Source organism: Podarcis erhardii, assembly GCF_964252035.2.
Source record: "Podarcis erhardii genome assembly, chromosome: 1".
In the NCBI taxonomy this organism is placed as follows: Eukaryota; Metazoa; Chordata; class Lepidosauria; order Squamata; family Lacertidae; genus Podarcis; species Podarcis erhardii.
Window position 1 is genome coordinate 94,742,130 of NC_138497.1, and position 25,429 is coordinate 94,767,558.

Consider the following 25,429-nt stretch of genomic DNA (forward strand, 5'->3'; position numbering starts at 1 on the left):
CTCAGCAACTTGGAAAAACCCTCATTGAACTCACTGAAAAACACACTTCTTCTGATAAAACGTCTACAAGGCTATTGGACTGTAAGGTATTGATTTGTGGTGTGTAATTCTAAGGTAAAGAATTCTAAGGTAAAGAATTACCCTGGAGTAAAGGTAACCTGTGTATTATCTTCCAAGTACACTTTCCTACTAATACCCTGGGTGTATCTTTTTAAGTAAACTATTTGTCAGGGTTGGGTAAACCCAGTATCAGCCAATCTCTGTCCACTATTTTAAGGATCAGACTGTTAAGTACTTACATCAAAGGCAAGGCTACTCACTTTGTAGGCCTGGAACGCTTTGTAGGCCCCTTGATAAACAAACTAACACATTACTGCATAAGTAAATGAAAGTAAAAACAAGCTGAAGGGTGGACCCTTTAGCTCCAACCCATAATAACTGGAGACAATATTTAACTCTATAATTACCAATTACTGCACAGATCTTCTCCCAGTCCCCTAGAGAGAAATGAGTATGCCGTTTCAAAAATAGCTCAGCTCCTCAGCAGACACAACAGCTCCCGAGTGTCCCTGATCCGTCAGTGCATACCTGTACACATTGGATAAATGACTTCACACTCGCATGACAAGTAGTTAAAGCTTATTGCCTACTCTTCCTGGCTGTGAACTGCTCTAGTCTGGTCTGAATATGATTGGTACTAAATTGGGAAGCATGCAAAGAATAAGAGGGGGGAAAAGAAATTTCGTGACGTACTGCAGCTATCAAATATAAGTAAAATTGGCCCCTACTAGAGATTATGCAAACTTAAAATGAAAAATCAGGTAGAGTGCAGGTATTCTATTAATCACCACTGCTCTTCTTCTAAAAAAAGAGGTGCCAGAACTCACCATGAATGCCTCCCTTGTTCTCTTATAATGGCAATGGCACCACCTGAGAGGTTCCAGAACTGAGTTTGGGTGAGTTCCAGCTTTAAAAAAGCCCTGCTCTTCACATATTCCTGAGTTGCCCTTGCTTATGGTGTGATATATGCTCTATCAGCAATAGCCAACAAGGTCCAGATGTTGTGGACTCCAGCTCCCATCATTCCTGCTGACTGGCCATGCCAGCTGGGGCTGATGAGAGTTGTAATCTGAAACATCTGGAGAGCTCCACATTGGTTAGCCCAGCTCATCAACTGTCAGGCAGACATTGGTTTTTTAGGGTGCCACAAGTCACTTTGTTGTTCACACTTAGGATACAAACAACTGTCCTATAATTTTGACTCTGCTAGACTTATTGCTGTGAGCCTTGCAATCCTTACATGGGGAAGATATGTCCTGATGCATCTAGCCCAGTAACAGTGAATTCTCTTGGGACAAGCCCAATAGCTATTTCCGCTGATAACACAAAAGATGACTTGCTGTGCATGTTTACTTGGAAGTAAGCCCTATTGTGTTCAATAGGACTTACCCCCAGTAAGTGTGCCTAGGACTGCAGCTGCAGAATAACTCATTTTATTGGTTAATCTCTAGTTTGCTGATAAGTGCAAAATCTAAAAGCCATTTGCTTACTAACTAAAAACAGCAGCTAATTGTTGATTGCCCCATGCTATTTAAATCACAAACAGGAAACATGTCATAATTCCTTATGTAATAACCAAGTGTTTTGATCTTTCTCCTTTTCTTGCTACTCTTGTGCCTGTTTTACCAAGTACCTACTTTTTTTACATTGTATTTATTGATGGATTTATTTCAGATGGTTCAGTTGGGTGAGAAGGAAGAAGGGAACGAGGCAGCAGGTGAAGAGCCTGTTCCAGTCAGACTGACTTCTTTCCACACCCAGCTCCAGGACCAACTTATAGCAACAGTCTTGTGGAAAGAAACATCCACTGCCAGCTCCTGCTCATGGAAAAGGGACATAGTTCAGGAGCAGAGCATCTGCTTCACATTCAGAACGTCCCAGTTCAGTTCCCCAGCATCTCCAGGTAAGGCTGAGGAAGCCTGCTGCCTGAAACTGTGGAGAGCCGCTGTCAGTTAGTATAGACCAGGGTTTCCCAAACTTGGATCTCCAGCTGTTTTTGTACTACAGTTCCCATTGTCCATGACCACTGGTCCTGCTAGCTATGGATGATGGGAATTGTAGTCCAAAAACAGATGGAGACCCAAGTTTGGGAAACCTTGGCGTAGACAGCACTGGGCTAGATGGACCATTTGTATGACACAGTATAAAGAATGGCTTCTTACCTCCAGCGCAGCTGGTTGTGTTGTGTTGTTTTGTTTGTAGCCTGATCATGTGCTACTTGGTCTAGCTCATGTATTTTATAAGTTTCGTTGGTGGCTTTGATTCAAAAGGCAGGATGTGAATCTACTGAATAATCTACTGAATAAATAAATAAATGAAATAGCCTAGCAAATATTCTTAGGTTAGCTTGCAATTTAAAAGTAATCTCCCTACCCCATCCTTTTCTAGTCTTCCTTAAGCATTGGGATACATATTTTACATTGTGAAACATTTTGGGCAAGAATTATAGGGGAAAGATAATAATAAAATGCACGAGCACCTCCTCTCATGGTCTGTGCCCCTCTCCCCCACCCAGTTTTAGTCATATCATGTCCCAGCCGCTGTCTAAAAACAGTAGCTGGCAGAAAAGTAGCTGTTCCTCTGCCCTTCCTGTAATTTGAGCACCAGGCTCTTCTCTTAGCCTAAGCAAGCTAGGAAGCTGCCAGTCAAAGGATGAATTAATATGATGCTGATGGACATACACCTCACTGAAGTGCAGTAAGTGTCATGCAGATCTCAGCATCCCTCCCACTGAACTAGTTCACGAACCAGTTTTATGAGTTCTGGTCTTTAACGTAGAATGCCAAGATGCAATGGAAATCATTCTGTGCTGCATGATGATATATGGAGGGTGGAGGGTTTTTGGTGTTTGTTAAAACAAGCTTGTGGCTTTAAGCCAATCCTTTAACTTAACATGGATGGCTCTTCAACAGCAGTTTAATCATCTTGCTTGTCAAGAAAGACAAACATGAATACTCCCAGTGCTTGCATCGTTGGCTCAGTTAGCCAATCTCTCACTTCCATCATACAGATATTGCTTTCTCCCTCTGTGTTAAGACCAACATGGCTGCAAATGAAGCCTATGAAAAAAGGAAGAGTTTCAGTTCAACCATGTGTAAATTGCATCCAAAAAAAATCACAGAAAACAATATGCTTGGAGGAAGAGGGCTGTTGCAAGTTTTTAATTAGGCATTTGGGATAAATTATTTGGAAAAGAGATTAAGGCTTTGATCCTATCCACACCTAGCTGGCAATAAGTCCCATTGAACTAAATGGGGATTACTTCTGAGTAGGCATTTATAGCATTGCACTGCATAGCACTTTTGTATGGCTTCATATGTGTGGGTTTTTTAAAGGATCACAGGTATTTGAGGAAGAGACATTTTTTGGAACTAGAAAAAAGTAGTAAGCATATTCTCAGAAACCATATGAAAAAGCAGAAACTCTTGGGGAAATGTCAGGCCTATGACCTCCACAATCGACACCACCCCCATTTCCCCTAAAAAACACACACACAATTTACCACTTGTCAACGAGGAGGCAAATTTCCACTGTGCTTTTTTGTTCTGTCCTATGTACCACAGGCCCATGGGCCTTGCGTCTACTTTTTGCTGCTATAGCCAAATTAAAAATACTCGTATCGGGAGGGCCAGCTGCCAGGTCCCTATTGATGGCTAAGGAGATGCTATGTTCTTATGGGCAACATTCTGTGTGGCCTGAGCTGAGATTCCCTAGAGATCTTCAAATAAATCCTTCCTAATTGCCCACAGTGATGGGGGCCAACCAGCATGCATGTTGTTGTTACTCTGGAGGATTCAGCAGGAAGCTGGGAGCAGCTGCCAGAGAAGCATTGTGAGAACTTCTCGCATTCCTGCACATGCCAGCACTTAAAATGAGCCATTTGTCTTTACAAACATGATAGCTGTTGGGAAGGAGAACAGAAAGCCGATCTTGGGCAGATGCATTAAAAATGGATGGTTCCACTGGGATGCTGTGGAAATGTGGCACGGCTGTGGTTTTGTAGGCAGGTTCCAGCGAAAGTGATGTACAAGGCAGGGCTTGAAACACAGGGCTTTGGGGCAGATGCCTTTAATATATTAGGAACAGTATAATAGTAACTTATGTGCAGAACCAGCGGAAAATATATTGTTGCTGAACCTAGTAGTTTAAAATGATCAGCATTATCTACACACAAGTCTGTGCATTTTTCTATATAATTCTATATATTTTTAACAGCACATATAAGCAAAATCACATAAAGCCAGAACAACCCCCAGAATGGGCCCACACGGCCATCCCTACATGTCCAGTGTTGGTGCTGAGAGGGCCTTGCCTTGCCCTATGCAAGGTTTTTAAGCCCCTCGTCCTGCTTACTGGGCTCTGGGAAGGTTTCATGAGGGCTCTTGCAAGATTTCAGAAGGCCCTTCCAGGAGTTTTTCCCTGTAAGATGCAAGTCACCTGTATAGTCTAGAAAACTGGTGTATTTGAGAAGAAGAAGAAGAGTTTGGATTTGATATCCCGCCTTTCACTCCCTTTAAGGAGTCTCAAAGCGGCTAACATTCTCCTTTCCCTTCCTCCCCCACAACAAACACTCTGTGAGGTGAGTGAGGCTGAGAGACTGCAGAGAAGTGTGACTGGCCCAAGGTCACCCAGCAGCTGCATGTGGAGGAGCGGAGACGCAAACCCGGTTCCCCAGATTACGAGTCTACCACTCCTAACCACATCACCACACTGGCTCTATTGAGGTGATAGTCTGCTTTTTGGTTATGAATATAAGGCTGACGGTATTTTGTGGTAAAAAGAAAGGCAGCTTTGCACTAAGAAATGCAAGGTTATGAACTCAAAACAAATGATTCAATAATATGCTTCATTTACATGCAGTTATTGCAGTAATTGGATTTTAATGTAATTTGTATTTCATTTCAATTTCTTTTACAAGGGCATGAAAGGAGAGGTGAACCATGGTGGGAGTTTGTAGTGGCATCCGATTGTCCCATTCTTCAGCTTTCCTGATCAAGTATCTCAAGAAAACTCTTGTGCTGGCCTGGTCTTCGATTCAGTTTCTGTACTCAAACCATGTCACTGTAAGTCTATTTGAATATGAGGAAACAATAGGTGGTATAATCATTCCTGGACCCACAACCCAGTTTGTGGACTAGCAAAGTCGAAAAAAGGACAACAAAGCCAGCATTTAAATATTTATTTATTGGTTGGCCACACTACAACAGAAGGTCTCTAGGTAGCTCCAAGGTAAAAAGAAGAACAAGAATAATTCATACTTATAAATAAATAAGATACAGGAAATACTATTAATGCAATACAAATATAGGATCAAAAAGTTCACTTTCAAAACAGAGCAGAGGAAGACAACTCAGCAGCCATAGTAAAAGTGAACTCATTATGGGCATGATTTCAGGTGTGGTGATTTGGATATATGGGTAGCAAAAGTAAGACTCTTGTAGCCATACCCTCCAACACTTCTCTGATGAAAACAGGTACATTCCATTCTATATCTGTCAACATTTCTCCAATGAAAATAGGGACAAACTAAGGAAAATCAGGAAATTCCGGGATTAAATCAGAAACCAGGATGGCTTCTGTAAATCCTGGACTGTCCCTGGAAAAGAGGGATACTTGGAGGGTCTGTTTTGGGGGGCAGTGCATCATAAGAAGCTATGTTTATTCCATGAGAAAATGGTATCCTTGCACCAAAAGTTTCAGGAACACCGGAACTCAAATTTGTTAACTAGAGTTATAGTTAATGACACAGCACCATCTTGTGGACTGTTCATAATTTTTGCAAAGGAATTTCAGCATTTTTTCGATAAGAACAACTTGACATAAAATAACTGTGGTCACGTATTACATGCTTTTATTTAAACACTTATAGCAAGTAAACAACTTTAAACAGTTTCTTAGGGAAAGCATGACTGACACTTGATTACATCTGTGCGTCATAATTAAGAGTCATCAAGTAATCTACAAGGACATGAGCATATCCATGGCAGGCCAAGAACAAGTTGTCATTCAGGCCCTGTTGGAGCCAGGCTTCTAGGGGCCAGTGATATCTGCCTACAAACCATCAGCAACTGATTGAGGCAGGTACAAGTACACACACTGTGCTGTGTAGATTCCAGAGTTAACAGCTAATTTTGGGGAACTAGTAATACTACTCTTGGGATCTTTATTGAAGACAGTTCACCCACACACACTGATAGGCTTGGCTTGGTCATGAACACCTTCCCTACTTTGGGGGAGGTTAGCACTGACCAATAAAAAACCACTGTGCAGCATGTTTACCCTAGAGAGGTAGCAATGACAACACAGGGTATTGCAAATAAATTTATTTACAAAATAATTTTAAAAGGGGGGTGTTGTGCTTAAGCATGCTGCTGGAGATATATACCAAGTTAAAAGGATCAATAGTACATTACAGAGGTCATGTCACCAACTTGTGTTACCTGGACTGTTCACCTAGTTTCTAAGGCAGAGATACAGGTAATATTTGTTGAAAACAATACTAAAAAAATCCTTTAAAAAAAGTCAAGAAGAAATGAATCAGCCTTTCTCTGGACTGAGACTAGAGCTAGTGCCATTTAGGTGGCATGTCGATCCTTCAGAAGTGATTAACCGGATTCTTCTTCTGTATTGTGAGCACTCTAATTACCAAACAACAGTGTCAGAAAGTGGTTCAGAAGAAACGTGTGTTGGCTTCTCAGTAATGCTCACATTCACAAACATCCGCAGTCTCTTATGGCTGGACTCAGAATCTGTCTCTTGGTGACATTTCAAGCCAGGGATTCTATTAAACAATGTTAAAAAAAAGGAAAATAATTTAACAGGTATAGATGCAGTCACAAGAGTTCTGTTGCCTAGCCATATATATTACAAAACATGCTTGTTCTGTCTCCTTCCACTGGTCACACCTCTACCATTTAAAAGCTAAAAGTTAGTTCTGTGCTAACAAGCCACAAAAACTTCATTAAGTATCACTTTTATTGCTATAATTGTGTTATTAAGATTATCTTCCCTGTTACCTGAACTGCAATGTTCAACGCTAGTTATCCAAATTCACTAGGTGTCCCACAGCAAGAGCCAATATTAGAGGCAAGGCAAGGCAAGCAAGGCAGGAATCTGTCCAGGGGATCAGTGCTCTAAGGAAGCTGGGTGTTGAGTTTCCCATTAGAGTTCAGTTCCCAGTTACAAATGCTGTCAACCATTCAAGGCTTCCAGAGCAAGAGCTGCTAACCCTCTGGCTCTTTTCTTTGACTCATTGCATGAAAAGCAAATGTCCAAGCAACAGTGTAAAAAGAGAGAAGATATTGTAGTTCTTGTAGCCATCACTCAGGTTCCAGCAATAGCTAAACAGCTCAAGGAGATGAGATATTGCAACTTGGCAAAAGGGAGATAGTTTCTAAGCAGTTTACAAAATAAACTGAATCAATGGGCAAATATTTAGGGTGAGTAGGTGGGTGAGAGCACCCTTAATTCTTCTAGCTTCGGAATTCTTCCCCTCCCCTATGTTGTGGCTTTGCTATCTTATATTGTTTTACCTACTGATTGATTTATGGCAACTTATTTTACTCTATTGTATATTTTGTTGTAATAGGTTGTTTTCCGTTGCAGGGACTTTTGTGCTGAAAAATAGTACAGAAAGGAATTGCAGGAGCCGTAATAGTAATAATAATAATCCGGAACTGTGAAAGGCACAACAGTGCATTAGAAATGAGCAGCGTGAATCTACTAAAGCAGCCACTTACATTGTCGTCATCATAGTCCCGTTCAGGAACGTAAGCCTTGTTTGCTGCGCCTGCTTGGTTAGCTGTGGTTGTTCTGGTTGCCTCTGCAGGATTTCCAGCTTGGACTCTTGGGAACATCCTCTGCTTTACAGCAGGGTTGCTGTAAGAGCCATTTCCAGGAGTTTCTCTTGTGACTGAATAATCATTTTGTAGCAAGCTTGTTCTTTCAAGTGAAGGCTCTTTATTTCTTCTAGGAAGGAAGGAAGGAAGGAAGGAAGGAAGGAAGGAAGGAAGGAAAAGATGAACACATCTTGGTCTTTTCCATACCCTGATTAGACTTCCTATATTCCCAAAAATGCAAATTAGACACATCCCTGAAATGAGTGATAATGAATAATCACAAATAGTGCCGCCACGCAAAACAATGGCCAGGCAGGGTGCATCTGATTGTATCAGTTTAAGATGATAAATGAATATTTTTGGAGACCGCTGCTACTGGGGATACAGGAGTAGGCCTGTGTCCATCTGGAAGCCCAAGATGTTCTCTTACAGTATTTTGATACAAATTCAATAGGGGAAGTTGTCTAAAGTTACCAGATTTTTTTCAATGAATCCGGGGACACTTTTCAACTTCAATGGATTTTGTATGAGGACTGATTTGTAAATCCGGGGACTGTCCCTGGGAAACGGGGACGTCTGGTGACCTTAAGTTAGACTCAAGTGGCCACCCAGTGTTCTAAACTTTACCATTACGCATATTCAGACAACTTAAAGCGCCGTCATTTGTACCTGATTACTTTGTAGATGAGCACTCCAATTAAGACTATAATAACAACTCCACACGCAACAGATACTCCTACGAGGGCTGCCAGGTAAACTGAAAAGAGAATGATGATGATGATGATGATTTGTTATTTATATGCCACCCTCCTGACTGGGTTACCCCAGTCATTCTGGGCAGCTTCCAACAAATTAAAACACAATATTACATCAAACATAAAAACTTCCCTGAACAGGGCAGCCTTCAGAAGTCTTCTAAGAGTCAGATAGATGTTTATTTTATTTTATTGCACACATGATCCTCTTGCAATATATACATAACATGTTTTATAAGCTATTCAGAAGTAGGGATGGACAAATCTATCAGCTTTCAGTTCTCTCAGGTTCTCATTTTTCCGATCTTAAATTCCGTTCTCCACATATTTCCAGCAATTTGTGTGGGATTTCAAAAATCTAATTATGAAAATTATTGGGCATTTTGGTGTAAACTTATCCTAATGAACAGGGTTTTGTATGCAGTTTGGACCAATATACACATTTTTTCAAGCTATTTCCCTCAATATAATGCATATTTGTATGTTATTTTCTCTAATATAGGCATTTATATGTACAATTTACTCTAACGAATGCATTATTGTACACATTACTAAGCTGAAAAACATCACTGCAAAATTTGGAGAAGTGTGAATTTTGAAGGATAGCTGTGTTTCAGTTCACGTATTGTTTTGAAAAATGCAAATTCAGTAAGTTTGCCTTTAAACACAAACTAAATTAAATTAAAGGTATATTTATCACTGTGAATTCATTGTCCTAATTCTGTTACTATGGACTCTGCTCAACTTGCCGATAATGGTTCTAGGCTTTATATAAAAACCACCCCAAATTCATGCTTACCTTCTTTACAGTCTTCCCCAGAGTAGCCAAAAGCACACCTAAAAACAAAGAAAAAGTTACACCAAGTGACTACTGCACATGACAGCCAAACTATATGGGGATTGTCCAATGGTGATAGTAACTACCAAGAAGAAATAGAACAGAGGGACTGACACACTTGTCTTTCTATAGCCCAAATGACCTTTTCTGGCCATCACAGCCTCAAGAGGCCATTGCCACTCTAATTAACCCCCCTCCAATTTTCTGTGCCCCCCATTTTTTTCCAGTAACAAATTGGGGGATGGAAAAAATGGGGGGGGGTCCTCAGCACCTCCCCATGCCTTCACATCTTTATCCTCCCTGTAGCAAAACATCAAAGCACTTAGAGCAGGAGTAGAGAATCATTTCCTGTTCAAAGGCTTCATCCCACATGCCAGTGGCAGGCAGAGCCAGAAGCAAAAAGTGGGAGGAGCAAGAGATGTTCTTTGGGGACAGGTATGGCCTGGGCAGATTCCCGAGGGTCAGACAGAAAGACCTAAACAGCTGCATTTGGTCTGTGGGCCTGAGATTTCCCACTCCTGCTTTGGGAAAGGCCAGGGAGAAGCACAGTAAAATACCCCCTCTTCCATTTGCCTCTACTTACTCCTGACATTTGTCACCCTCTTTTTGGAAACCAGACTGACACCGACACTCTGGAACGTTTTCCGCTGTCATAATACAGTGTTGATTCTTTTCTGGAGAGCACTCAGTGGACTTACAAACTGCAATGAAAGTGGAAAATGAGAGAGAGTCAAATATAGCATTGTACCGTACCAATGGAAGTCAAAAGTACTTGCTGCACAAACACAAAATATGTGGCAGGAAAATCACAGTGCAAAACATTTCCAGGTTAAGGGGGATGCAAACATATACTTTATTTTTTTCTGGAAGCAAATGACAAGGAAAGGAGAGCTCAACTTCCGCTATACTCCACTGGAAATGAATATGTAGGGCGAAATTGGGAAGACGAAATAAACAACTTTGTAAATTCAGCTATAAACACCAGACATAAAGGAAGGGAATTGGGAAAGTAAGAGAAATGCTATGGGATAAAATATTCAGGGTGGGTGCAATTCAGGATGAATGCTCAATAAATAGGTAGTCTGAAGGAGCCGAATGACGGCTGAAAGCAGAGATGAGAAGGGTGAGAAAGAAAGCGCACACATCTGTGACAAGGCCTTACGTAAACAAGCTTTGTCCTCAGGGTTCATCTTGGCAAGACTTGGACGACATTCACAGGTAGGATGAGAATCACTGTTTGTGTCACTGCATATTGTAGTTTTTCCATCACAGCCGTAAACAGCACACTGTGATAGATCTAAAACCGAGTGCAACAGCAGAGAGAGCAACATCACTTTAAGCAACAGTTATTTCTATATGTTAAGCACAACTTAACAGCGGATTCTTTCAAGGAAGGAAGCAATTAACAAGGGCAGCTGGCACATGTGTCTTCAGTCAGTAGCGGTTGGTGGTTGGGGTGGGGGGTGGAGTGGCATTGCTCACCTGGCTTCCTAATATCCTCACTATCTTCCCATCTCAGGAACTATCAGTGACACTCAGTGTTAGGATGCCCAGTGAGCAGTGCTGTCCTGTTGACTGCTACTGCCTACAGCTGTGGTGGGGCAGAGCCTCTAGAGCTTATGTACACAGCATCTGCATGAATGTAAAGCAGCAAGCAGGGCGCTTCAAACTTTGGTCACTAGCAATTAGTCTCCAGTATTTTCTGTGCTCTAGGGCACCAAGCAAGTTAGGCTGTATTTTGGAAAAGAGTACCCTCTGAGCTTCACTTGTCAAGCAAATTGGAATAAACCATTGGCTGCCGAGCTAGTTTTATCAGCCGTAGCAACTTGTAGACAGTACTGTCTACTCTCCTGGCTGTGACCTCACATTTGCCTCTGGCTCTTTGATCCTCATCCATCTGATTCAGTGCCTGCCTTCTGGCACAGATGTGGCCATTTTGATTGCTTTTCTGACCATGTACCTGCATCTCATCAGTGCCCCGTGTGCATCCTATCTTGGAGCTAGCAAGGTCTGACAACACACCAATGTGTCAAATACCATATTTTTTGCTCTATAAGACTCACTTTTTCCCTCCTAAAAAGTAAGGGGAAATGTGTGTGCGTCTTATGGAGCGAATGCAGGCTGCGCAGCTATCCCAGAAGCCAGAACAGCAAGAGGGATCGCTGCTTTTGCTGCACAGTGATCCCTCTTGTTGTTCTGGCTTCTGAGATTCAGAATATTTTTTTTCTTGTTTTCCTCCTCCAAATACTAGGTGTGTCTTATGGTCTGGTGTGTCTTATAGAGTGAACAATATGGTACATGGTTCCAGTAGATGCCTTCATCCTGTTTACTGTTCCTTGGCCTGTCACTATGTTAATTATTTGTCCTCCAAACCTCAGGTAAAACATCCAACAATATACTGCTTTGGGGGTGAAAGTATAGGAAAGATACTTAACTCTCACATTAAGATTGAAACTTTCTGGTACAACTGAGAGCAGCAGGAGATTTTGTGTAAGATCTCACATACACACCCACTAAAAACTACTATTAACATAGTAATAATTTAGACAGCAAACAGGTTCTGTCACAGAAAGTCTTGGCTTGAGAACAGCATTGGCATGCTATTGTGAATTATAGAACAGCAGCAACTGGGGTTCTGGGGTGCAAAAACTTATCTATAGGGAGCAGTAGCAGTATAATTGTGTAACTGTCAGAAACAGTACAATTACTTTATCCCAACCAACAGGAAGAACTTGGGATTGGTATATATATATATATATATATATATATGCAAGTTTTGGTGTCCTCGGGTGTCTTCCCGTGTAAAAGTTGGGGTGTCTAGGCGACGTTTCGACGAGGTCTCACTCGTCATCTTCAGGCTGGTGCTTTCGGCTTCTTGTTAGACACCCGAGGACACCAAAACCTGCATTCCTGTACCCGTGAAAATCTACGAAAGCAAATATATATATATATATATATAGAGGCAGGAAATGAACTCAGTGCTATTGCTTTATAATGTCCTCCCTAAGAGGTGGAAGAATTAAATTCACCTATCTCTGCTAGGCTGGACTTGATTGACTGGTCGCAGTTCATCTCAGCAATTAAAGTAATAGGTATCTACTACAGGGAAGAATGGGACTTTGGTCTCAAGAGGAAGGAGGAACGAGAACATTCCATTCAGTAGAAGGAGCACTTTGGGGATAGGGATTTCTTTATAGACTACTTAGTAATAACACTGGTGTAGGATCATGTAAGGATTCTGAAAAGAGTACGGTACTTACTCCGATCAAACTTGATGTCATTCGAACTATTAACCTTCTCCATCCATACTTGAGGTGTTACTTTTGTGTTTATATCAAACAAATTGATTAACGTAATGTTGACGTTGCTTGCGGCTTCAGCCTTACTCAGCCTTTTTGATGCTTGTGTAGATGATCTGAAATGTATATACATACATATTTTAGAGATACGTTAGCAATATACTCTGTGTATGTATACACACACACACACGAGTCAAAGTATATATATGGGTACCTTATGCCCTTGGTCCACCCAAACACTATTGTAGACACCAGCTAAGTGACCTAACATATTATTCATTAGATGATGCATTATGAGGGGCTACCCCACATTTTGTTCTAAAAAATTGTTTTGCCCAGGTAACTACCATAGAGTTATCAAAATTTTCAAAAGTAGAGTCGGTAGCTTGGCTTTTGAAAAACAGGGGGTCCTCAGTAATTAGCTAATTGGGAACCATTGCTTTAGAGTACTAGCAAATTTGATTCTTCCAAGTGTGGCTCCTTATGTAGCCAAAATGATGACACCATCCAAGCCCAAGAGGGAGGTATCTGCAGGATAGGGGAAACTCCCAAGATTTGCAAAAGTGCAAAAAAAAATGTTTAGAAAAAGAACCCTAATTGTGGGGCAGTGGAGAGTCTGATGAAGACTGAGCATGCTTACTGGCCTCAAAATACTGGCTGACAGTCCGAGATAGAAAAGCAGAAAACCCGGGGGGGTCGGGAGGGACGGAAAGGCATATCCTTGTAAAGAGCATGAGCTGGAATCCTAACTAGGAACATTCTACACTGCAACATTTTGTTGAAGGCGCTACTGGCTATGTATATATTAAACTTGCCATACTTACTTTATGCTTATAATGATTGTTTCCTGGTAACTTTTCTCATCTTTGAATATTTTACTGAACTGTAAAACATGAATAAAGATAAGGATCAGTTTAAAGGAGGCAGAAAACATAGAAAAACAGATGAGGGGAAAATGACAAGTGCAAAACTGAATCCCAAAGCAGTAGCCCATGTACCCCTTCCAGTCCCCTATTTCTTAGAGGTCTCCCATGGACCAGAAGCACAACTTGCGAGTCGTGTCAGTAATGAGTCATGCCTCCAATGCAGTAGGCACAACTCTATAGAACCCCCTCTCATTAGAAATCAGGCAGGCACAGTCCCTGCAAATGGTTTTTATTTTAGAAGGCATTTGGACTCTGAACATTGTTTGAGTATTTCTATAGTCTGGTGTTTTGATCTAAGTTTTAAATTTTTTAGACAGTCGGTTTTATTTAGAACTCGCACATCAGTCTCTTGAAGCAGAAGCACCTTGTGTTTTAAGTGTTCTTGAATGCTTAGTTTTTGGAACCAACAGTAGCTTAAAAGTTCCTCTTTCATGCTGCTCTAGGGTGCTGGAGGCAGGGAGCCTGCTAGAGAACGAGTGATGGGTCTTCAACCCCCTGCAGCCTGAGAACACTATACTATTGCTTGCAGTAAACAACTACAGTGATACCTCGGGTTACATACGCTTCAGATTATATATGCTTCAGGTTACACATTCCGCTACCCAGAAATAGTGCTTCAGGTTAAGAACTTTGCTTCAGGTTGAGAACAGAAATCGTGCAGCAGCAGCGTGGCAGCAGCAGGTGGCCCCATTAGCTAAAGTGGTGCTTCAGGTTAAGAACAGTTTCAGGTTAAGAACGGACCTCCAGAACGAATTAAGTACTTAACCCAAGGTACCACTGTACCAGGAAGGTGGTGTAGAGGCTCTACCCTAGCCAGCAAACCACTTCTTACAAGATGGCAACTGACACATTGGGAGCAAAGAACAAACATTTACAGAGCTCACTTGTGTGGAGCTCTAAGTAGCTGAATATATATTTATGTCTTCAGTCCCCTTACCCATTCTTCTACATGCTTCCCAAGGCAGTACTCTTTCATTTCCACTCTTGCCTCCATATTACAAATTTATTTTCAGATGTGATGTACAATGTAGGAAGAAAACTGGGAATAAACTTCATTTGCATGTAACAACAAACCCTGCTTGACCATGGTTTTGCTTAATGCAAACTGAGCTGCTGAGTAACTCACAGATATTATGATGATAGCTCTAGAAACAGAACACCATTCAGCTTCATTCAGATGTACTCATATACTGATTTTAAATTATATCATATTGTTTCTTTTATTTGTATTGCTTCTTTTATTTCTTATATTGTGTTTTATTGTATTAGAGTTTGAATTCTATGGAATGTAAATGACAATACAATACCATAAAAGAAGCAAGGAAACACTATTTAAAATCATACCGGATCTAGCATAGTGCATTACAGTTTGTACAACGTGCAACTCACAAGTGGTGCATCAAGAGAAAAGAGTTTTGGAACTGCTGCTCTGGAAGCACAAACAGGTTTTAAATGATTTAAAAATTTCAGCAGAATGTATGAGCAAAAATAAAACTGATATTTACACACATATCTGAACTGCCCGTTGGATTAGTTTCCTCCCCTATTTATGTTCAGTGGTGTCTTGTATAAATTGATAGTGAGGTTTGCACCAATTCAGAACTTCATCACCTCTTCCAATCAAGTCAATCGCCAAGTGAATAATCAAAGGGGGAGCTGGCTTGTGGGGCAGTGCAGTCTCTGCCATGGCCAGGAGAGGGATCAAGTGTTCCCAGGGCTTCCTTCTTTGGCATGGCCCAGAGAGATCTTGAGAAGGGGCAACAGGCTCTTTAAAAGGAATTGTGGGTCCTGACCTTAGCCTTCTTCTTTTCCTTTATTTTCTATAACTTCATAACCACTTCCGATCAGTCTTGCCTTACAACCACTAGGTTTGATTGGGTACATACTGGCCCTCAAATTTGAAGGCAATTTGAAGGAGTTTTTTTATGCGTGGAAATAGCCGAGATATATCACAAGGCTGTAGACAAGAGTATCATTTTAATATAATTATTAAGTGGCATTTTCTGGGTAGTAAGTAAGCTTGCATTACACAAACTTGTTTCTCAACTATAGAAGAAAATGTCAGTTTAAATAAAAGTAGTATCTGCACATGCAGACAAAATCTGGTTATAATGTGTATGTCAAAAAGCACCCTCAGTAAACTTTTTCTCTATGTAGTTTAATCATACTCGCTCTGATATATCTATGAATAGCAAGAAATATCTGTATGCACCTATGTCTTTAAAAGAAAAAGATGTAGAGCATTAGTTTATAACAAAGAGGATATACAATGAAAGAAACTTACAATGTTGGTGACATTGTGGTACAAAGCTGCATAAACTTCAGATTGAATATTTTCCATAGCTTGATCATATGGTTGCATCAGAATGAATTCTCCTGGAAATACTTTGCCTAAAATTACAATGGATCTTATATTAGTCATATAACGTCTGGAAAATCAAAATGCTAGACTTGCAATTTGTCAATGTATGCTTGTTTTGAAAAGGATATATCGTCCTGGGTTAGACAAGAAGCAGAAAAAAAATCATGATTCTAGGATTTGTGTTAACAAAGAGAGAATGCTAGGTATTTGTGAATGGATGCATATTAGTGTTTTCTTCAGACATGTTCAGCATTCACTAAAACAGAAGCATCGTAACAGAAGCATTTCTATTCATTTGAACAGAGCCACACAAGAGATAAATAAATGCATAACTCACCTTGCTGGCAACCTGATGTGTTCATATAATAAAATCCATAAGGACATTGGCATGAAAAGCTTTGGAACAAATCAATACATACAGCAGCGTATTCACATGGTTGGTCAGCACAAGTAGGGGGTCCTAAAATGAAAACCATAATGAGAACAAGGATTTCCACCCCTCCTTATAGATTATACATTAGTAGAACTTATAAAGCCCACCAGATCCATTGAGAGCGCACAATGGGGCTTCCTCCTCTCTCCTCCGCTGTACATACCCGTCACCACCCTCATATCTTCTCCAAAGAGTTGTATGAAACACACACCCCAAGCAGATTTAGGGGATGTGTCTGTTAGGATTCTTTTCCAGTGTTGCAGTCATGGGATTGTTTATATCACATGACGGTGTATGTTTTCATTCCACATTGTGGGAAGTGACGGAGACAGGATGTTTGGATTACCGTGTTTCCGTGATGTAGGACATTTGTCCTTTGTTCTTTCTCTTTGCAGTCTGATACTGAAGAGGAAGAAACTGAGTTATGATGCTCCGAGTGTGTATATGTAAATAAATGTAGTTTAGCCAAAATGCTGCGCTACTGAGTCTGTACGCTGACTGCCTATACTCTGCTGATCCTGAAGTGTGCTGATGCCTCTAAGGTATCAGTCGCTGTGATGTTCGGGCTAGAGAAAGATTTTGAATCTCCCGAACGAACAACCAGGAGGGAGAGAACATGTCAGTCAGGCATGTGTCTCTGCCAGACTCCTACTCGTGTGTAGGACCTCCTGACAGTGCCTGGGGGCGGGGAGAAGAGGGGAAAATTTTCTGTCACGAAAGCAGACAATCTTGTTATACAATATGCTTTGCAATTTAATTAGTGTCTGGTTATTTTGAACAAAAAAAGCCAGGAAGTAGTTGTGTAATGATTACCTGGTGTAGTTACTATTCCTGCAGTTGCAGTTGAGGAAGTTGGAGCATCCGTTGAGTTTGTGAGCATGGAGACACTTGATATTTCTGTGGGTGTAGAGACATCCGATGTGTCTGTGGGCATGGAGACACTAGATGCTTCTGTGGGCATGGAGACACTCGATGTTTCTATGGGTTTGGAGTCACTCAATGTTTCTGTGGGCATGGAGACACTAGATGCTTCTGTGGGCATGGAGACACTAGATGCTTCTGTGGGCATGGAGACACTCGATGTTTCTATGGGTTTGGAGTCACTCGATGTTTCTGTGGGTGTGGAGACACTCAATGTTTCTGTGGGCATGGTGGCACTAGATGCTTCTGTGGATGCTGTGGTACTTGCTGCTCCTGAAGGTAAAACAAATAAAGGGGAGAAAAGCACTACATCTCTGTGTGTCTAATCTATCTCTCTAGCTAAACAACAAATAGCAATTACTCACAGAAAGAGTAAGAGAACTAGTGTCATAAGCAAGTACACTTATTCAAATCTAGAATAATTAATGTTGCGTCATTTGTTTCGGCCATAGTGGAGTTTTGGTTCACAGTTGTGGTCCAGTGTTTAGGCCATACATATTGTCTCTAGTGGGCTGTGGGAGTGGGCCTCAAGCCTGCATGACTTCCACCACACAGGCAGCACTTTCAGAGCCTCTGGATGTAAACACCTGTATGAAGAGGCCCTGGTCCCATGTGATACATATGCTAAGGAAAAGGAGTGGACAGGTTGTCAGAGTGGGGTCTACTCATGTACACATATGTGCACATTGGCCACAGTTCTCACTGAAGGCTCTGCGTGCAATACCAGAGGGTGAGTGAGCCTGAGGCCTTGTCATGTGTAAGAGCCAGACCGTACTTCAATTAAAATGTATTTATAAAATATTTCACTCCAAAATAATTCTCAAAACAAAAAAAATTAGATTGTGGAGCAGTCTAAAATAGACAAACTGCAAAACACTTATCAAATCATTAAAAAAACACACACCCAAATATTTGAAAATGTAGAGAACAAATAGTACTCAATTACAAATTCATGCCCAGGACAGATGTACAAAAACACAGTAACATAGGAAGCATATACTGAATCATACCACTAGTGCATCTAGCTCGATATTGCCTACTCTATGCTAACTGGCAACAGCATTTTCCTAGCCCTACCTAGAGTTGCATGCAAAGCAGCTACTCTACCTAGTCTATTAGAACAGGTTGGCCCAACTTTTCATACTAAGTGCGCCACAGGTGTACTTAGACACGGAACCCACAAGCCACACACTGCCTTGCCATGCCAGGGGTAGAACAAGGCCAAAATTTGTCATGCCCCTCCCAGCCCTTGTGCTGCCTTTCCAAAGCCAGGTAAATGAGGCACTGGGTTTGGGGAAGGAGGTGTGAGGCTCTGGCAGGTCCTAGAGCACTCCCAAAGTTGGGAAAGCACGAACTAGGCCTTGAGAAGGAGGTGGGAGGACTCTAGGACCCTGCCAGAGCCCTCATGCCTCTTTCCCAAATCACAGTGGCTGAGGGCCACTAAAAATACTTCAAGGGCCACATGCAGCCCTTGGGCCACATGTTGAACTCCCCTGTTTAGAAGGATGGGACCTAAAGTGCAGCCTGCCCAACTGTACCACAGTAGATGAAGCAAATATGTGGCCTTCCTTGAGATATGTGGAGCCCAGGACCGTTGCAGCTTTGGAGGATAAAACCACCCTGTTGAACTAGTCCTGGAAGCCATTCAGCAGGCTGTTGAAAATGTTGGGGTGCAACTCAGCTTGCACTATAGGCTAATATACCTGCATGAAGAGGCTAGATAGAGAAGAACCTCCAATTTTCCTAGACTGTCCTTGTGCTGATCTCAGGTGCTAGGCAGCTCATTTCCTACTTCCTCCTTCTTCATTCTTAGCTTGTTAAAGGAGCAATCTTTTGTGTGCCCTCCTGCTGAGAACAAAGAGCAAACATGGCTCCTTGTATATTTCCATCTTAGCTAGAAAGAACTTTCCTATCAAGTATAATGAATATACTATCCTGCAATGTTATTTTCCTAAACTCAAGACTCTCAGTGTGATTTTGTCCAGGGTAAAGTGTGTCTTTCAGCAGTGATTCAGTATAAAATTCAGCATCAGTATAGACACCATTGGTAAGGAAAGGAGTTGTACACGCTCTGAGGCTGCTTCCAATAAAAGTTGGACTTAATAATTCTGCACAAGATGCAGGTTACAAATCAGAACAGTTCCACAAAGAGTAGTAAATTTCAATAATCAAAATGGAAGGCTATGAAAGAATTAATAATGGTAGAAAGTTCTGTATCCTGGAGAAAAGAGTGTCACTATGACATTAGTCGGAACTGATCAGATGTTATCTCACCCACAACAGTCGCCTCAGAATCGAGTAGCAAAGCTGATCAAATATTACATTTGTGCTGTGCATCTGATTGGATCTTTTCTGAAACCCTGGAGAGCCACTGCTATAGACAATACTGAGCTGAGTGGACCAGTAGTCTGACTTGCAAATGAACTGTGACACATTTTATCAAAGGGGCAATTAAAACCAGACCCCTTCCAATATTTTTTATTATTATTAAAAAAGACTCATTTTTCTCAGTGTGCCCTGACTTTATTCCCTATATAGTTAAGAGACTCTGCAAGACCGCACCCAATTATATTATACTCATATTAAGAAGAATGACTAATAAACACATGATACCTGTTTATAACTAGAAACAAACTGAGATCTCCTAATCTGATATTGGCACACAAGGATGATGTAAACATTCTAACTGTATTTTCTGTTACTCCTGTTAAGGAAATGAATGGTGTCTCTTATCATAAAACAAGGTTGCTGGGCTACATTCAATGTCTTTTTAGTAACATATAAAGCCCTGAACAAATTGGGATCAATTTGTCTGAAAGTTTGCCTGCCCCTGTATAGACCTATAAGATCACTTAGATCATCTGGAGAAATTTAACTCATGGCACTGTAGTCTACAGAATATCCCAGCGCAGTGACCCGAAAACGGGAATTTTCTGCCATGGTCCCTGTTACCTGATTTACACTTCTCATGAAGATTCAGCTATACAGTTGGGTGTATTCCTTGTCCTGGGCCCTGTATTATCCATTGAGACACATGTGACTTCAGTGGCTAATAATAACTTTCAGCAACTGTCTGGAGAAGCGGACTTCACCTTTATTTCACAAGTGCTTATTATATAATGTTGCCAGGAGAACAAAGATCCCTTGCCAATTTATGAGTGTTTCCTTTGTGCACTTTGCTTCCAAAGGTTCTAGTTTTCCTAGCAGAGGAAAGCTAAGAAGAAGCCAGGCTGCACAGGCCCAAGGCCGAATCCCACCAAACATCTCTATTGACACAGACAAGGGAGTGGCTTCACCTGCTTAAAATTACCATGGGGCCTTTGGATAATGTAAACTCTCCTACTTTCACCTGGCTCGGATTTAATCAATGTCTCTTCGTATGCCAGTTGTTCTGCTTCCTGGAGCCCTTAACTGTAGAAGAATAGCAAATGCTCTTGAAGAAAGGTGTGGATACTGTTTCTGGTTGTATATCCCCCCCAAATTATTCTAATACCATACCATATTATGGCACATCACTCCCTTTGAGAACCACTGTGTTTGCTTATGGGCCATTTTTACTGGACTGACCCTAAGTTAGTTTAGTTTAACCACCTTTCCACAGTTAGCTCTCCCCAAAGTGGCTTACAACAATTATCCACTTATTATCAAAATACAAAAGACTGGAGAGAAAGGTGCATAGTTCTCTGTAGTCTTATAAATCAGCCTTGTGAGGTTTTTCACAACTCAGTGTGACAGGACATGGAGGAGAAGCAAGATAACACTGTCATGAAATTTGTTTAGCTTTTTACACAAATGTTTCTCTCTTTTTCATCATGCAAATTACAACTCTAAAACTGAAACTCATAAGAGCTGACACCAATATTATTGTCAACTAAATTTGGACAATGTAAATACCTGAGAATTTCAAACTGGTTGAAAAGATAAAGCTTCATTCACAGTATAGTAGTTCTGTTACATAACTTGGATGTGAAGTGTCTGTTGTAAACTGTTAACCTGTTCCAGCAAAGGAGATTTACCCCTAGAAGGAGGCTATTGCATGCATCACTGCCACAGGTGAAGAAAATTCTCACCCCTATCTGCATTCTGATGATTTCCAGGTCCCATTGAACTGACTGCATGTAGCTTTTTAATCCCGATAACAATGCACAGTACCATCTGGGGTCACTTGGGGTCACATATGCGGTTACTAGTTGCATGCAGCTACAACTGGAGCCTACATACATATTGTTCATTTCCTTCTGTCTCGAGAGACATTGCAATGTGCCTCCTGTGGTGAAGTCATACCTCTGCATTAGCAGCACTGAAGTGACCTCCCCAAAGCAGAAGCCTGGGCTGGAGGTCCTGGGCTGCCCAGATGACAAGACCCCCCTCTTGGCTTCGCATATGTAGCCCAAAGGCAAACAGAGCAATATGTCTGGCACCAGTTTAGCTGCAGGAGTTGCCAGAAGGAGGCATACAAGGCTCTATCCAACCGTCTTAGGGACTCCACTCTGGATTTGTGTAGGGTTCCCTCCTTAGCTTTTTCTTCTTCTGACGATATCCCATAAGGCAGTGGAGGTTTAGGATCAGAGTTTTCCTTCTCCTAGATGGGCTACCCTCCCTGTCTGACAACCCCATCTGCCCCTCACTTCCCTCTACATCATGTGCAGAAAACATCTTCCTGACCATTGGACCCACTATTGGTCCCCTCTGCTCATCTGCAAGAGCCTGTCTTTGCTTGCAGGGAAAGTCCCTAATTCACCAAAGGTTTGAGACCCATTGGCTACCCTCACCTGGTTTAGCCAGGGGTAGAAATTCAGTATGCGGCTGACACCCAGCTCTACCTCTCTTTCAAATCAGAACCAGTGAAGGCGGTGAAGGTCCTGTGTGAGTGTCTGGAGGTGGTTGGAGGATGGATGGCAGCTAACAGATTGAGGTTGAATCCTGACAAGACAGAAGTACTGTTTTGGGGGACAGGAGGTGGGCAGGTGTGGAGGACTCCCTGGTTCTGAAGGACCAGGTGCGCAGCCTGGGAGTCATTCTGGACTCGCAGCTGTCCATGGAGGCGCAGGTCAATCCTGTGTCCAGGGCAGCTGTTTACCAGCTCCATCTGGTACGCAGACTGAGACCCTATCTGCCTGCGGACTGTCTTGCCAGAGTGGTGCATGCTCTGGTTATCTCCCGCTTGGACTACTGCAATGCGCTCTATGTGGGGCTACCTTTGAAGGTGACCCTGAAACTACACCTAATCCAGAATGTGGCAGCTAGACTGGTGACTGGGAGTGCCCTCCAAGACCACATAACACTGGTCTTGAAAGACATACGTTGGCTCCCAGTACGTTTCCGGGCACAATTCAAAGTGTTGGTGCTGACCTTTAAAGCCCTAAACGGCCTCGGTCCAGCATACCTGAAGGAGCGTCTCCACCCCCAACGTTCTTCCCGGACGCTGAGGTCTAGCGCCAAGGGCCTTCTGGCGGTTCCCTCGCTGCGAGAAGCCAAGTTACAGGGAACCATGCAGAGGGCCTTCTTGGTAGAGGCATCTGCCCTGTGGAACACCCTCCCACCAGATGTCAAAGAGAAAACCAACTACCAGACTTTTAGAAGACATCTGAAGGCAACCCTGTTTAGGGAAGCTTTTAATGTTTGACAGACTATTGTATTTTAATATTTTGATGGAACCTGCCCAGAGTGGCTGGGGTTGAGGTGGGGTATTTCCATATAGTCAGAAGTACAACCCTTTTGGATTGCTTAGCTAGTTACTTAAAAGGCAAAGTTCTGGCCTAAAGCTGCAGAGGTGGTTAACACAAAACAGTTAACTGAAAAAATAAGAAATTGGATTTCATTGCAAATCACCACAACTGCCGTTCATAGATCATGGATTAATAATTGAGATGCAGAAGCTGACAAATTCAGTCCTTCTAAAGAGCAGGAAAGGAACCCATAAATACAATGGGTTTATCCCACCCACATAACTGGTAATTTAACCATCTTTCAGAGAAAAGGTTGCCACTTACCTGCCTTTGTACAGAAGATAAACCATACAACGGTGAGGAGAACACAGCCTTTCATTGTTGCAGTTGCTCTCTGCTAATCCTACAAGGAAATGTTTTCTCCCCTTCGGGTTAGTATATTTTAGATCATCGTTACCAGTCCAGAGGTCAACTTTTTATTGACGTCAGAACTGTGAATAGATTGTATCGCTTAATTTATGGCTGGTGCCTTACTAAATGTTGGGATGGTGTTTATGTATTATGCATGCTCCCAAAGACTTATGTAAGCAGACATCCAAATTGATGGTGGTTTAAATACTGTTTTATTGGTAGTATATACCAATATTTTAGGTTTTTGTTGTTGTTGTTTTAAAAAAAACTTTATGAAGAAAGCAGGTATAATAGTGATTGTACAGCAGAGACTTTCTTTCTTTGTTTATGATTGGAATTGATGCCTGTAGGCTGCAATCCTAAGGCTGGGGGGGGGAGCAGGAGCCAAAAGCAGTTCTGCTGGCTCACCTAGCACTCCTCCAGGCTCTCAGCGGCAGGATGGAAGTGAAGTCATTTTCTATGCTGTGTGTAGGGTTGAGCGAATCTAATATTGCAATATTAGTGTGACATTTCACATTTGAAACATGTATTTGATATGTTAGTAAAAGTTATATGATTTTTCAGACCTTGGGCACATTCCTATCTTTTGCCTCTTGTGTGCTCAATTTATTCTGCATATATAATAAGGATTTTAATTAATTTATTTTTAATCTTATTCTAATTCACTTGGGGGAGGAAGGATTAAAATTGAGGGCCCAATATAAAATTTCACCCTGAGTCCTGAAATCACCAGGTAGCAAACAGAAATAAAGAAAAAGAGAGAGTTGGAAGGAGGAATGAAATACTGTAATCTATTTCCTTTTTCTGAACTCGCAGCCTGTATTACATGGCCCAGTTGATTCTAGGTAGCAGGCAAGCAAAACACAAATCATTTCTGCGGAAAGTAACGGTAAAACCCTTGAGATTTTAAAACATATCCCTGTACCAGAGCATTATGATAAAGAATATTATACCCTGTCCCATAGCAGATTGAGTCTGGTAGGAAGTTTTTTTCCAAACACATGTCTTCTTGTAAAAGAAATTCCTCACTGGTGCAGAAATTCTGGTGCACATTTGTTGCTTCTCGACCTCCAAGGGCTCTCCCATCCATTTCAGTGAAGGAAGCAGGTCCATATGGGTCAGAAGTGCCTATCCACTAAGATGAATGTGCTATGGGGTGCATAAGGGACTCAGGATATCAGGGGTTGTGCCTGGAAGCACTTCTCTAAAGATTTTGCCAAAGTCTTGGTCATTTTGTTTCATAACCATCCTCCTATGTAAAACAAGAATTTAAAGTTGCAACAAATTTCAAATCCGGATGAACATCCTAAAAAACTGTGCACTGATCCATATGTTGCCTCTCGTGCAAATTATTTCCTGGTGGTTAAAGTCCAGGTTTTTTATCTCCAGGTTAAGCTTTCACAGACTGGAGCAGGTGTTTATTGCTATGAAACTAAGCTCTACTATTTTTTGCAGCTATCCAAGTATTGGTTTTGTTTCCTTGTACTACCTAGGACCTTGAACTCAAGATGAACTGCCCTGGAATTAGGTGCTCCATTTATTTGCAATATTACAGTGGTACCTCGGGTTAAATACTTAATTCCTTCCGGAAGTCCGTTCTTAACCTGAAACTGTTCTTAACCTGAAGCACCACTTTAGCTAATGGGGCCTCCTGCTGCCGCCGCACCGTCGGAGCACGATTTCTGTTCTCATCCTGAAGCAAAGTTCTTAACCTGAAGCACTATTTCTGGGTTAGCGGAGTCTGTAACCTGAAGCGTATGTAACCTGAGGTACCACCGTATATTGACACTATTGTCATAGACCAACCTTTGCTCACCTGAAAGCCTTGCAAGCGTACTGGCTGGGACTGGCAGAAGTTGTTCAACCATCAGGAGAGCACCAGGTTGGCAAAGGTTTGTGTTTGCAACCAAAAGATGG

The 25,429-nt window shown here is 41.7% G+C and overlaps 1 protein-coding gene and 1 long non-coding RNA gene across 2 annotated transcripts; one reads left to right on the forward strand and one right to left on the reverse strand.

The window, feature by feature from the left end:
- Nucleotides 1-431: 431 nt before the first annotated feature.
- Nucleotides 432-5,144, forward strand: LOC309348950. The gene is made up of 3 exons (XR_014159594.1): nucleotides 432-956; nucleotides 1,735-1,963; nucleotides 4,979-5,144. It is a non-coding gene; the product is annotated as an uncharacterized lncRNA (long non-coding RNA).
- Nucleotides 5,145-5,224: 80 nt separating this feature from the next.
- Nucleotides 5,225-23,559, reverse strand: MUC13 (mucin 13, cell surface associated). Its single transcript, XM_081872319.1, has 12 exons — nucleotides 23,426-23,559; nucleotides 17,325-17,705; nucleotides 16,416-16,538; nucleotides 16,001-16,107; nucleotides 13,615-13,673; nucleotides 12,752-12,906; nucleotides 10,654-10,788; nucleotides 10,075-10,192; nucleotides 9,453-9,490; nucleotides 8,568-8,655; nucleotides 7,800-8,028; nucleotides 5,225-6,841 (listed from the first exon to the last, which is right to left on the reverse strand). The coding sequence occupies exons 1-12, from the start codon at nucleotides 23,478-23,480 to the stop codon at nucleotides 6,803-6,805; spliced, it is 1,527 nt and encodes a 508-aa protein (XP_081728445.1). The 5' UTR covers nucleotides 23,481-23,559; the 3' UTR covers nucleotides 5,225-6,802.
- Nucleotides 23,560-25,429: the final 1,870 nt, after the last annotated feature.